Consider the following 14,327-nt stretch of genomic DNA (forward strand, 5'->3'; position numbering starts at 1 on the left):
TCTCCAGACTTTCAGTCCCCCCCAGGTTTGCAACTTTGGAGGCATTTTTCCTCTACCTAGCCTCTCCTTCCCACCCTTCACCCCCATATCCAATGAGTTGCCACATCTTGACAATTCTACCTCTTATGTTATTTCTCAAATTCAGTTCCCCTCTGTCCACTCATGTGATCACCACCAGTTCAGGTCCTTATCACTTGATAGTAGACTACTGTAATTGTTTCCTAATTGGTCATCCCCCACTTGAAATCTCTCCAATTACTAGTCTGTTCAATGAACAGAGTGATATTCCTAAAGCACAGATCTGACCATTTCATCCCCTGCTCAAAAAGCTCCAGTGGCTCCCTACTGTATCCAAGTTCAAATATAAACCTCCGATAAGCATTTAAAAGATTTCACAGTCTGTCTCTAACTTTCCCTTCCGGGCTCATCTTTTTGTACTCTGTAGATTATCCAAACCGGCCTACTTCCTGCTCCTTTTACATTCCATTGCCTCATATGTCTCCATGCTTTTGTACAGGTTGTCCTTCATGCATGGAGTGCTTTTCCTCCTCACTCCTGTGTCTTAGAAACTCTGCCTTCCTTCAGAAGCTCAGCTCAAGTGTTGCCTTCTTCATGAGGCCTTTCCTAATTCTCCCCAGCAGTTAGTGCCCTGGCACTAAAATTATTTTGCATAAAAGTTATATTTAATTTTACATGTGTATCATTTCCTCTCCGCAGAACATAAGCTTCTTGAGAGCAGAGACTTTTGTTTTTGTTTTTCTCCAGTTCTTGGCTCTTAGGGTACTTATTGTTTGTTTATTGATTGATAGGCTAAAGAAAGTCTTTCATTCCAGTCATCACGTATCTGGTTAGTATCTTTTAAGTGATTGAAACTAAACTTTAGGACACGAATGCCTGAGTTTAATCTTAACTTTCTAACTTATTGTTTTTGTGCCCTCATCCCAAATCTGTTTTGCACCGTGCATTGTTTTTTTTTTTAAGTTTAATTGATGCCTTTTATTTTTATATCATAGAAACATCTGACTATATCCTTGTCTACCCCTAAAACATTCAGCCTTCTCTTAGAATAAAGAAATAACAGTTAAGCAAAATCAACTGAACATTGACTAAAGCTGAAAGTGCTGTGTTCTCATGTTTTTTCTAGCCCATTCAGTGAATCCAGCTCTCATGACAAATATTCATTGAGTTCTTTCCACATCTAAAGCATTGTCTAGGTGCCATGGAGAATAAACAAAAGTAAAAAATATAATCCCTGCCATATGAGCACTTATACTAGAGTTGATGATATCACGTAAGCATACAAAGCTAATTATACAAGGAACTATGTACAGAGAATGTGCTTTAGGATATAAGGGAGACTGTGAGGATAAAAAATTCACAAGCTTAGGGGTTGTAGTTATATAACAGTGTTTTTCATAAGGAGTAGTAGTCATAACCAAAAAGATTTCTTCTCTGAATATTGTTTTATCTTATTTTTTAAATTCATCTTGTTGACTGATTAAAAAAACAGATTTTGTTGCTTTCCTTTTTTTTTTTTAAGTTTAATTCAGTTCTTTAGTAAAATGAAGAAGTGGATAGACATGTCAAACCTGCCACAGGAATTTCGTGAGCGCATAGAAAGGCTGGAGAGAAACTTTGAGGTGTCAACTGTGATTTTCAAGAAATTTGAGCCAATTTTTTTGGACATATTTAGAAATCCATATGAGGAGCCACCAAAATTGCCACGGAGTAGAAAACAGAGGTAAGACTCTTATTAAATGAAATAATATATATACAGCACGTTACAAACATTAAAGTATAATATTTTATTAGCTGTTTTGTTATTACTTTAACTTTTAAAAAAAGTTTTATTTTTGCCTTTCATTTTTATGCCGAATGTGTTTTTCCTTATCTGCCTGTTCATCCCCATTGAATCCTTTTTGTGACACAGGAAAACATTTAAGCAAGGCCTGTGGATTCAGCAGCCATAACTAATATAGTGAATTTCGCGTGCATAGTCTGCTCCTCTCTATTGAGAAACCATTTTTATGTTTCTATATGTTTCTTTAACAATTCTCCCAGACCAGGAATGCACAACATACTGCCTATGGCCCACAAGCGGCTCAGGAAAGTGTCCCATGGGTGGTATGTTGTGCAGCCTGTTTTACATCCTCGACATTTTTCACAGGCTGCCTGAGATCCTTTGGCGGGCTGTGTGTTGTGCAGGCCCCTCCTAGACTGAGACTGTTTATTTCAGCTCATTAAAGTTGGACTACTTTTTAGTTTTTATTGTTTACATTACTGTAATAATTGTGTATTTTGTTCTCTTGGTTCTGTTTTCTTCATTCAGTATCATGTCACGTGTCTTCTCATGTTTCTCTGAATTGTTCATATTCATCATTTCATAAAACTCAATAATATGTTATGTTCATGTACCATGATTTGTTTAACTGTTCTTCCACCAATAAGCACCCATTTTGTTTCCAATATTTCCTACCACAAAGAATGCTGTTATAGATTTAGTATTATATATAAGGACCTTTCTTTTTGTCACTGACCACTTTATCGTAGTATATGCCCAACAGTTAGATCAGTGGGGCAAAGCATACAAACAATTTAGTGATTTTTTTCATCCACAATTCAAAATTTATTTCCAAAGTGGTTTAATCAGTTGTTATTTGTGTCAGAAATTACCTGCAAAGAAGTTAAATATATTCGTTCATACATTACTTGTGACTGAAATTTCAAGGTAGCATTTCTCTCTATTTTTCTTTTTTCTCTTTTTTTGAGGCAATTAGGGGTTAAGTGACTTGCCCAGGGTCACACAGCTAGGATTTGAACTCAGGTCCTCCTGACTTCAGGCCCAGTGCTCTATATGTTGTGCCACCTAGCTGTCTCCTTTCTGTAGTTTTCAAAGGGAGCAGGGAGAGTTTGTTTATTCCTTAGTTTAAGAAATCCTATGGCACTTGCTAATTGGAAATGTTATTAAGTTTGAATCTAGTACATGGACCACAAATAACTAGCCCTGTATTTTGGAGGAGAAGTGTGAGGTAAGGTGAATGGAATTTATGTGTCACTTGATTTTAATATTTTTCTCATTTTATTTACTGCTAAACTTTAAAAACTTCGGTGCAGTTTTTATTCTAGAAGGTTAGTGAGAGTAGTGAAATTTAATGTAACTCTTTTTTTTCCTTTCTAGACGAGTTCCTTGCACTGTTAAAGATCTCTTTAACTTCTGTTGGACGCTCTTTGTCTATACCAAAGGTAAATTGATGTTTTAGTAATTGATATTTATATTTTGTGAATTTGTTCATATTTGACATGATAGGTTTGTGGTCTTTGTGTTCTTTGTAAAGGTAACTTTCGTATGATTGGAGATGATTTAGTAAACTCTTATCATTTACTTCTGTGCTGCTTGGATCTAACTTTCACAAATGCCATTATGTGCCCAAATAGAAAAGATTTGCTGAATTTGTCATTCAAAGGTAAGACCTTATTTATTTGTAAAAGTAAATTATTTCTAACCATTTAAAAATGCATTTTAAAAAATAACCATATTCTCTGTCCCTCTCTCTTTTTCTTTTCCTCCTTCTATTTCTTTCTCCCTATGCCACCTTAGGTTTACCACCTGATTTCCATACTTCTGACTTTAGAGCCTCTGAAGAACCGCCATGTATCATTGCCACACTCTGTGAGCTGCATGATGGACTTCTAGTAGAAGCAAAAGGGATAAAAGAGCATTACTTTAAACCATACATTTCAAAACTATTTGATAGAAAGGTACATTGCCTATTATCAGATAAATAAAATTTCAAGTGGTTATCAAATAGAAAAGTGATTTTCAGTAAATTCCATTTCTACCATTAAACCTTTTCAAGTTTGTGATGGTCCCAGTTCTCTCACTAACTAGCTGGGGGATCCTTAGCAAGTTACTTTAAATTCTTTACCTCATATTTTCATCTGTAAAATGAGAAGGTTAAGCTAGATGATCTCTAAGATTTCCTTCCAGCTTTAGTATTCTATGGTAAAGACCCGTCTCTTGCTCAGACTTCTGTATATAGCAGTTTTCTTCCTTGAATATCCACACTATGGATTATACATGCATATTTAAAAATTACTAATGGCATACCCCCAGAAATTCTTGCTGATTTTTCCACATATATTTAATTATTATTTTTGACAAGAAACAGCATAGTACAAGAGATATAGAGACTGCTTTGGAATCAGGAAGACCTGGGTTTATGTTCTGTTTTGGACCCATATTAGCCCTGTGACCATAGGCTGATCTCTCAATTTCTCAGTGTTCCAAGCAACTCTCTGACATTATAAATTATAGATGAGTTGCTGAGCTACAGTAGTGGAAGAAGTTTCTACAACAGGAACCCTCTACATGAATGAAATTACAGTTCAGGACCCTACTCCCATTTCCACCCCCATACCCCTACCAGAAAATACATTATATACAATTTTATAAAGAAACTACTTAGTATTTTGACTGGTGTTACAGTAAATATAAAGAAGTTGAGTGGGGGAGTATTATTTTTATTGTAATTAAACTGACTCTACCATGAACAATAAATATCCTTTCAGTTATTTAGGTTTATTTAATTTATTATCATTTTATAGTTGTCCTGGAAATGAAGGTCTTGCTCTCTCAGACTTTGGAACACAATACAAAGCAGTTATCAAAACTATTTGGTACTGGGCAAAAAATAGAGAAGCCAGATATCCAACCAAATATGGACCAAAAAAAATGTTTTATAAGCCTGTAAAAACTAAAACTATAAAAAAGATTTATTATTAAATACATGTACTTGGGAAAATTGGATAATAATTTGGCAGGAAATGGATTTAGACCCATATCTCACAATATATAACTTAGTAAATTCTGCCTGGATGAATACTGAAACATAAAATAGAACCTTAAAGAAAGGAAGAAAATGGAATAATGTAGTTTATTTTAATTGTGGGGAGATTATTTTTTCTTATTAAATAGAATTATTAGGGATGCTCAATCAACAGTGATTTATTAAGCACTTACTGTGTGCCAATACAAAGGAAAAAGCAACAATAGTTCTTGCCCAGCTTACATTTTAATGGTTAGACAACATGGACATAAATCTACATATACAAGATAGGTGCTGGATGGAAGGTAACCTTATGATATTTGGCACCTGATTGGATATGTGAGGTGAAGCAGTTGAAGAGAATATTAGGATGCCTACCTGGGCAATAGGAAAAATGGTGGTACCTTTGAGAATAGTAGGGAAATTCAGAAGAGGGGAGAGTTTTGGGAGAAAGGTAATGAAAACTGAGAGGAAAGTACCCAAGAGAAGAAGGTGATCAGCAGTATGAGATGCTGCAGAGAGATCAAGGTAGATGATGAGATGAGGCTACTCATAGGTTTTGGCAATTAAGAGGTAAAATGGAAGAGTAGGCCATGAGAGTTGAGTGGATTGAGAAACTGAGAAGTTTGAGTGTTGGAGGGAACATCAGCGTGAAAGTTGAAGTCCCCTAGTATGAGGGCAGAGGTTGGGGTAGAGAGGAGGACTCTGAGCCAGGGATTGAACTTACTGAGAAAGAAGAGAGAATGCCCTGGAAACCTGTAGATAATGGCTACCAGAATCTAAACTAGATGGTAAATTTAACTTGCATGAAACTCAAAAGAGGTTGCTGAGTGCTAGTGTCATCTAGAAGGAGCCACCATCTCAGATAGGGGCACAAGATAGAAGAAATAAGATAGGAAGTAGTTGAAGATGAAAGGAAATGTGTTAATCACAGAGTGGAGTTCTGGAGAGCACAGTGGAAGGGGCTAGGAGAGCTGCAGTAGAAAATTGATGAAGTAGAGATGAGGTGGTTAAAAACGAGTGAACACACAGCTGGGTTTGGGGAGGATTAGATGTGCTTGATAACATTTAAAATAACTTGTTTATATCTGGTTAAAAAAAGAGAAAATAACACTTTGGGCAAATATTTGTGGCAGGTATGACAGGAACAACACCTAAACCATATAAGAAACTGCTAAAAATTCACAGAGATAAATTCTTGTATATATTGGATGAATTGTCAAAAAATATGAATTTTCAAAGGGGGAAATAAAAGTTGTTAATAATTATATCATAAAGTGCTGCATTGGAAAACTAGGGGTAGAAAGACAAAACTAAAGCAGTCCTTGCCCTCAGGGAGCTTAGGTTTAATTGCGGGCTAGAACATGCCTGCAGATGAGTACAGTGCAAAGAAAAACTGAGGGGGCAGCTAGGTGGCTCAGTGGTTAGAGCACTGGCCCTAGATTCAGGAGGACCTGAGTTCAAATTTGACCTCAGACACATAACACTTACTAGCTGCGTGACCCTGGGCGAGTCACTTAACCCCATTGCCTAACACCCCCACCCCACCCCAAAAAAAAACCTGAAGAGGAGGAGGGTCTGAGAAACTGCACAGAGGAGAGGGCACTTGAGTTGTGCCTTGGAGGAAGACAGGGATTCTGAGAGGAGGAAATTAAGAGGCAGTGTATTTCAGACATGGCAGACAGTTTATATGATTGTACTGAGATAGGAAATGTAGTGTTGAGTTCAAGAAACATTTATTAGCTGCAATGTAGCATTTGTGAAGGGAAGTAGTATGAAATAAGAATAGACAGGGAGGTGGGAGGAGATTGTGGAGAACTTTAGATAATTACCAGGCTAAAGTTTGTGGTTTATCTTATGGGCCATGGAGAGTCTTAGAAAGTTTTTGACCATGAGGTTAGGCTGGGCCTTAGGAATATTAAGAGGTAGAAACTTAGCTGCTCAGTTAGGTATGGTGGGTGGGGGCAGGGTGAGGGAAATTTACAGATGATTCTGACATGTCATAGCAGTATATATTAAAAAACTACTTAGTCAACAATGTTAAGAGTAGTGTGTAAGATGACTTAGTTTCACACAACAAGTTTCAGATAGAGTTTATGGTAACAGGGTGTTCCATAATTCAGTGTTTATCCTGAGGAATATTATTCATGACTTTAAAATTTTCCTTCTCTGAAAATCATACCTTATGGTTTTTGATCCATAATGTAGACTAATTAAGAAAATATGAAATCTTTCTCTCTGACAAATATCTAATATTTAGGAGATTGTCCAAGCATTATTTATTTATAGAGGGCAGGCACTAGATACATACTAGGTTCTACTTAATGGCAACAAGGGCAATGTTTAGAAGCCTATCAGTATTAGTAATTGAAGGCTTCTTCTTGTCCCTTTACTAGACTTAAATTCTCTTTTGAAGCTCTTGCTTTCTTCTTTTTTTGCTAAAGCTTACTTCCACAAGCTAAGTAATAAGACTGTATCACTATTTGGCTAATTTTGTTCCCCAGTATTTCCACTAGAGAAAGAGACCAGGCTTGTGATTTCATGAGTGTAGGAATCTCAAATGGAAGGGAAATCCCTTTACTGATGCAGGTGGGCACCTTCTGTATCATTTTATAGTCTTAGAATTGATTGGAGCACTGAGAGGTTAAGGGACTTGCCCTTAGTCACACACCCAGTTGTGTGACAATTCAAAGTGAGATCTAAACTCAGATCTTCCTGGCTTTGAGGCCAGCTCTCTCCTATGGCCACAGTATCCCAATTAATCCCTGATGTTTCTGCATGTCTGACTCAGAGCCAAGCTAAGCAAGCAAAACTGGGGCCAGCATGATGCATCTCTGGGTTAGATGTAGGACTCCAGTGTGTCCTGAGTTACCTAGTACTTCAGGATTTCATTTACATGATAAATAATCTTCATTGGTCTGCAGAAAATATTCTGTATTTCTATATTTTGTTTCTTTGCATTCTATTAGATCAAGATGATATACTGTTTCTTCTGCCCACCTAAAAACCACAATTTATTTCCCCCCCAATTGTATTTGATGGCTATTCAATTTTACAACAAAAAGAATATTTAGACATACACATGCAATGGCAACTTATCAACAACTTTGTCTCCCTTTCTGATCCTTAGGATTCTCTCCAGTAATATATCTAATACATACTTGCACATATCCTCTTTCCATGGATATGGTATTTTTTATTTGACTCACAAAACACATTTTAAAATATGGTCACAGTTCTGATTTTTCCATGTTGCATTACTCCATTTTGTACTTTTTCTTATTTCCACGTATTCTTAGCATTTGTTACATTGCATAGAGAGTCATCTTCATGTTGGTGTGCTGTGTTCTCCCTAATCCCAATCCCGTCCACTTTTCCTCGACAGTTGAACATTTAGACTATTTCCAGTTTTTCCACTATTACAAATAATACAGCTTTAAACAAATTGTTTTTTCTTTTAAAGATACTTCTTTCAGGGGATAGTCCCAATATTAGGATCACTGGGTCACACATTGTGACTCAGTTTGCAATTCTTGCTGGGCATTGCCAATTTACTCTTCAGAAAGAATGCATCTATTTGTAAAACCAGCAGCAGAGCGTATATCTTTTTCCTCATCACCCCACGATTGGGTTTTTATAATTTTTATTAGTTTTCCCTAAATTAGTGAATATGATGTAGTATAATATAATCAATCAGAAGGAACTTTGGAGAATATCTAGTCTAGTCCTTACCTGGAGAAAATACCCTCTTGATAGCATCCCCAATTGTGACTATCAAGCCTAGGCTTTAAGACCTTCAGCACTGGAAAACTCACTACCTCCTAGGATAGTCCATTCCACTCCTGGCAGCTCTATTTGTTGAGAAGTTTTTCCTTTTATCAAATTTAAATCTGCCTCGATACAGCTTCAGTTTATTTTTCTGGTCCACAAAGAACAATCTTCATAACCTGTTGTCCTTCAGATGTTTAAATAGTGATCATATGTATCTTTAGCTTGTAATTGTTGGTGACTTTATATGTTTTTCAAATATTCACTGTATTGGATTTCTGTCTCATGAATTGTCTGTATGTATTTGGCCACTTGCTCATTAGGAACTTGGTATTGTCCTTATAAATTCAATGACATATCCAAGATTAAAATGTTTCTCAATGTTGCCCTTCTTAGTTTTATGCTATACATATTTTATCTGTATATATTGAAACCTGCTAACTTTATTTCAAGTAATCTATTGCCAAGAATTTTGTCTTCCACATTTAGAATAAATATGTTTATTTATTTCTCAACTTATTTCACCTTTTTGTTAAGTTTGTATAGCTAGGTTATACCAAGTTTCTAAATATATCTTTTTTTTATGCAGATTTTAAAAGGAGAATGCCTCTTGGATATTTCCAGTTTTGCAGATAATAGGTATGTATTATTTATATCAGAAGAGCTCCAAAGATTTTGAATTTTTGCCTCATTTAGAGGCAAGAGATGAATAGTTATTAAACTTGCCCTTAAGTATTGGCCTAATGGCTTCAATTTGGATGCAGAAAGGTATTTTATCATTCCCAAGTGTGGTGTACAACAAAATAGTAACTTGATGTATCAAAAAAGTACACAGTTTGAAGCAATCATTATTTCCTAGCTGATACCTTTTTGTTCTCCTTAACTGGGTTTATCTTCCTTGATGTTTTATAAGTTAGTCTATATTTTCTGTACCCTTGTATTTCAAAGGAATGAGGATTTCTTAGTGGTTGGTGAAGGTACTGAAGAAATATGGGAGTTCCCAATATTAGTAAAGACAGATAAAGTCAATAAAACTTCAGTCAGGACAGCCGAAGATTTCTTGGACTTTTTGATTCTATCTTTGAGTCAGGATAAATTCATTTTTTAAGTAAACGTTTATCCATCAACTTAAAATACTGTTTCTTTTCAGCAAAGCAGTAAATAAGGAATACGAAGAATACGTTCTTACAGTTGGTGATTTTGATGAAAGGGTTTTCTTGGGAGCAGATGCAGAAGAAGAAATTGGAAGTCCTCAGAAATTTATAGGTGACACCCCGGCAGGAAAATTGATTACAAGAGTCCAAGTGGAATGTAACCTTCAGCAGCATTTTGCGAAGGTACGTAACCTGTTCAGGTTTCAGTGTAATCCTATGTCATTTTGCTTCTAGAACACAAGTATCTTTTTGTAATAAAATCTTGAATTTCCAGTATTAGCCTATATTCTTATGAACCTATTAACCAAAGGGATTTTAAAAAGAGAACTGTTTAGGCTTTCTGCTTTATTTCTTTGGTGTATACATCAACACTGCCTTAAAGGCTCATTTTTGACAAGGTATGTCTCATACCTTGAAATTATTTACATTACATCCTTGAAAGATGTAATAACAGAGAAGCCTTGTTCAACCCTCTGATCATAAGTATCAGGCATAAAACTGAGAGGTCTGTGTTCACTAAAGGAGGAGATTCCTTAAGGATGGTGAAGTCCACTGGGTTGCTTCTCTTTGCCAATGCCATTGTGCTGGGTATATCTTGCCCTGGAATATTGCAGAGCATCCTGGAAAACATCAATAACCACAAAAGAATTTGACTTAACAATCCACCCATGAAAGACCAAGTGGATGAAGCAATTGTTGTCCAGATTATGACATGCAGTTAGATGGGCAACCTATAAAGCTCTTTCATCAGTATCTATCTATCTTGTCCAGGCACAGATAGTACAAATAGACAAGGAATTGGGCCCAGAATTAAATAGAAGAAGAGTGACCTACATTACGTTTGAGAAATTACAAAATTCTTTTAATGTCCCTACCTTCTCCCAGGACAAAAAACCACATTTTTAAATTGCCAGCATTGATGTATGCTGCAAGCCATGGAATGTGGGTAGCTTTGAGAGTGTAGGGAAAGGTGCATGATGAGTGTGAGTAGATTGCAGCACAAAGCACATAAAGAGCAATGGAGAAGAATTAGCACAAAGGACAACATCAGAGAAATATACACCTAAAGAAAAAAGATGGGCCAGTCATGAGATGAGACAAGGGATAACTAAGGGTAGTGTGTGCTCCACAAGTATCTTTGGGATGCCAGTAGGATATGAGGAAGGGTCTTCAGCACACAGACCATTTATAACAAACATATGGAAGGAGATGGATGGGAGTAACCTAGGACAGGCAGGCATGGAGAGCTTGTAATCTGTGTCATTGAAAGGAAGATTCATGTTGACACAATTACACATCCTTTGGATTATACTTGCTGTTTACTATTTCTGGCTATATTTTCTCATCTCTTGATGTTCAGTTGGGATAGATACATACTTTTCCAGGCCCTGGCCCAGAGATTCAAAGATAAAGATAAAGTGTATCACTTCCTGCCCTCAAGGATCTTGCATTTTATTGGGGGAAACACCACATGCACAGATAAATAAATACAAGGTAATTTCAAAGGATAGCACTAACACTGTTGGAGTCAAAGAAGCCTCTTGTAGGAGGTACCATTTGAGCTAAAGCTTTGAAGGGAGCTAGGGGTTCTCAGAGGTATAGGTGAGGAAGGAAGCATGCTGGGCATGAGGGACAAATAACCTATGTGAAATCAAGAGAAGTCAGGTATGGTGGAGCATACCTGTAATCCTGGCTACCAAGAGGCTGAGGTTGGGGGATCACTTGAGCTTGGGAGTTCTGGACTACAGTGGGCTAAGCTGATTGGGTGTCCAAACTAAATTTGGCATTAATTCGTTGAAACTCTTAGAGCTGTTGGCCACCAGCCCCTTGCCTAAAGAGGAGCAAGCTGGCCCAGATTAGAAATAGATTAGGTCAAAGTTCCTGTAGTGATCATAATGGGATTATGCCTGTGAATATCTTCTGCACTTCTAGACTTGGTAAGTTAGGGAGATAGTCTTTTAAGTAAATGACTAGATAAATAGATAAAGTCACATAGACAGGAAATAGAATGTTATGTTTAAGGGACATCAGGGATGTTTACATAGGTAGTGCACATGGTGAGTGCATGGGGGGGAGGGGAATGTGTAATTAGCCTAGAAAGGTAAGTTCAAGCCAGATGGTAGTAGCCTTTCAATGTCAAACAGAAGAGTTTCATTTATTCTGAAAGCCTTTGATGTTTGTTTAGCTGGAGAGTGACATAGTCTAGACCTGCACGTTAGGAATATCACTTTGATACCAGAGTGGAAGATGGCTTGGAATAGGGAAAGGGTAGATATAAGGAGGCACTGAGGAGACTCTTGCAATGGTCCAGGTGAGAGGTGAGGCCTAAACTGGGATGGTGGCCATGTAAATGGAGAGAAGGGCACAGAGTAAGACATTTTTATTAGTTAGCTTCCCTTTGCCTGTGATATTTCTAGACTCTGACCTCCTACCTGTGACATAGACCTTATTCTTCTCCCTCAGCTTGTGTAACTCCACCCTTTGGTTTATCACAGCCGTGGCTAAAATGCTCTCATGCCTTCACCTGCTTCCTAGAAGTATTTGTTCAGTGCATAGGGACTCGTTTGGTAGCTAGGAAAGCTGGGAATCTTCTAGGTTTTAATGTCATGTAACCTGCAGGGACTCATTTAATCTCATTTTGCCTGATTTGTAAATTGAAGCAACTTGTATACAAAAGAGCACTGAATTTGGAGGCAGAGAGCCTGGGCTCAAAGTCCCCCTCTGTTACTTTCCATCTCAGTGACCTCAGACAACTCACTTCACCTCTCTGAGCCACAGTCTTTACCTGTAAAATGAGGAGGTTGATTTGCTTATTTGTAGGATCCTTCCAACTCTAAATTATATGATACTATGAGAATCAATATTGGTCTTAACCATTTTATGGGATTTTTGTAAGGATTAAATGAAATAACATAAAATGCTTTGAAAAACAAAAAGTAATATTCAATTGTAAGGTGTAGAAATGCCCAACTTTTGCAGGTAGATAGCAGGATAGGAAAAATTTTTCTTCTTTATAAGGAAACATGACTTCAGTGAAGGATGTGCATATGATTTTTTGTTACAAATGCTTTGAGAAAGGAAGCATAATTTCTGAATCTTAAAGATTTCTCTCCCTCCTGACAGAAAAGATCTTTTGCCCCTTCTACTCCACTGACTGGACGTCGGTATCTACAAGAAAAGGAAGCTGCTACTACTCCTGTAGCTTCAGCAACCCAAAGTGTGAGCCGATTACAGAACATCGTGGCTGGACTGAAAAATGCACCAAGCGAGCAACTTGTGAATATTTTTGAGTAAGCATATAACTACTAACTCTTGGGTTTTTCTCTTTTAGGGAAAAGTTTAGAAACATGGAGAGTTTTAGATGAAAGTTTCATGTGCTTCTCATAGCCCTTGGGACATAGTTTTCTTATTTGAAGTAGATTTTTTCCTGTCTAGTAAATGTAATTGTACTAGTTAAGCCCATGTTGTACAAGTTTGTAACTTAGAAAAATTATGTAATACCTATGTGTTGGACTTGCACTGTGAATCAATCAGCAAGCAATTATTAAGTACATACTATGTGCCAGGTAAGCACTGAGGACACAAAGAAAGGCAAAAATGGTTACTGCCCTCAAGGAGCTGCCATTCTAATAGGGCAGACAACGTGCCAATAACTAAGCACATACAAGATACATACAGAGTAGGTGGAAGGTAATCTCAGAGAGGAAGGCACTAGTAAGTGGAGTGTGTATGTGGTGAGGACCAGAAGGACTTGCTGCAGGAGGTGTAATTGGAGATGAATCTTGAGGGAAGCCAGGATAACTAAGAGAGAGTATTCCAGTCACGGGGGATAGCCAATGCAAAGCACCAAGATAGAGCAATCATTGTGCTTGAGGGGAGATGAGTAGGACAGGATAGCTGTCCTATACTTCCCTGCAAGTGTACATGCCCTTTAGGGTACTTGAAGAGTAATAAGGCATAGGAAGGCTGGAAATGTAGGAAAGAGTGAGGTTGTGAAGAGCTTTAAATGCCCAACAGAGGACTTTATATTTGAATCTGGAAGCAGTGGGCAACTACTGGAGCTCATTGAGGCAGGGAGACAACTGGGAAGCTCTTGTAATTGTCCAGGGAAGAGGTGGTCAGAGCCTGAACTAGGTTAGTGACCGTATGAATGGAGAGGAGATGTATAGAGAGATGACATGAAGGTTGAAGTGACAACTTGGCAATGTTGTCAATTTAGCAATGGATTGGATTTATGGGAATGACAGTAGTTGAAGAATGTCACTGAAGTTAAAAGTCCTGGTGACTGGGAGGATGGTGGTACTCTTGACAATAATAAGTACGTTTAGAAATGTGGAGTTTCTAAAGAAAGTTCTCTAAAGAGAAAAGTTTAGAAACATGGACAGTTTGGGATGAAAGGTGAGTTCTCTATTGAGCATGCTGAGTTTGAGATGCCCATGTCCAAAAGATAGTTGATGATATGATATGACTAGAGCTAGAGCTCAGGAAAGAAATTAGGCCTGGCTATATAGATTTGGGAATCATCTGCATAGAGATGATATTGAACCTGAGCTGTCAGGATCACCAAATGAGATAATAT

The 14,327-nt window shown here is 37.3% G+C and overlaps 1 protein-coding gene across 1 annotated transcript in view; it reads left to right on the forward strand.

Moving 5' to 3' along the window:
• The window catches only part of RBL1 (RB transcriptional corepressor like 1), a 68,956-nt gene that overhangs the window by 18,802 nt on the left and 35,827 nt on the right, over positions 1–14,327 (forward strand). Inside the window, exons 3-9 of the mRNA XM_027867116.1 lie at positions 1,541–1,741; positions 3,179–3,243; positions 3,336–3,464; positions 3,599–3,759; positions 9,184–9,233; positions 9,745–9,931; positions 12,872–13,038. Coding sequence (XP_027722917.1) covers positions 1,541–1,741; positions 3,179–3,243; positions 3,336–3,464; positions 3,599–3,759; positions 9,184–9,233; positions 9,745–9,931; positions 12,872–13,038 — 960 coding nt within the window. The remainder of the gene's footprint in view (positions 1–1,540; positions 1,742–3,178; positions 3,244–3,335; positions 3,465–3,598; positions 3,760–9,183; positions 9,234–9,744; positions 9,932–12,871; positions 13,039–14,327) is intronic.

The sequence above is a fragment of the Vombatus ursinus genome, unplaced genomic scaffold, assembly GCF_900497805.2.
Source record: "Vombatus ursinus unplaced genomic scaffold, bare-nosed wombat genome assembly UNPS02014785.1, whole genome shotgun sequence".
NCBI classification, from domain to species: Eukaryota; Metazoa; Chordata; class Mammalia; order Diprotodontia; family Vombatidae; genus Vombatus; species Vombatus ursinus.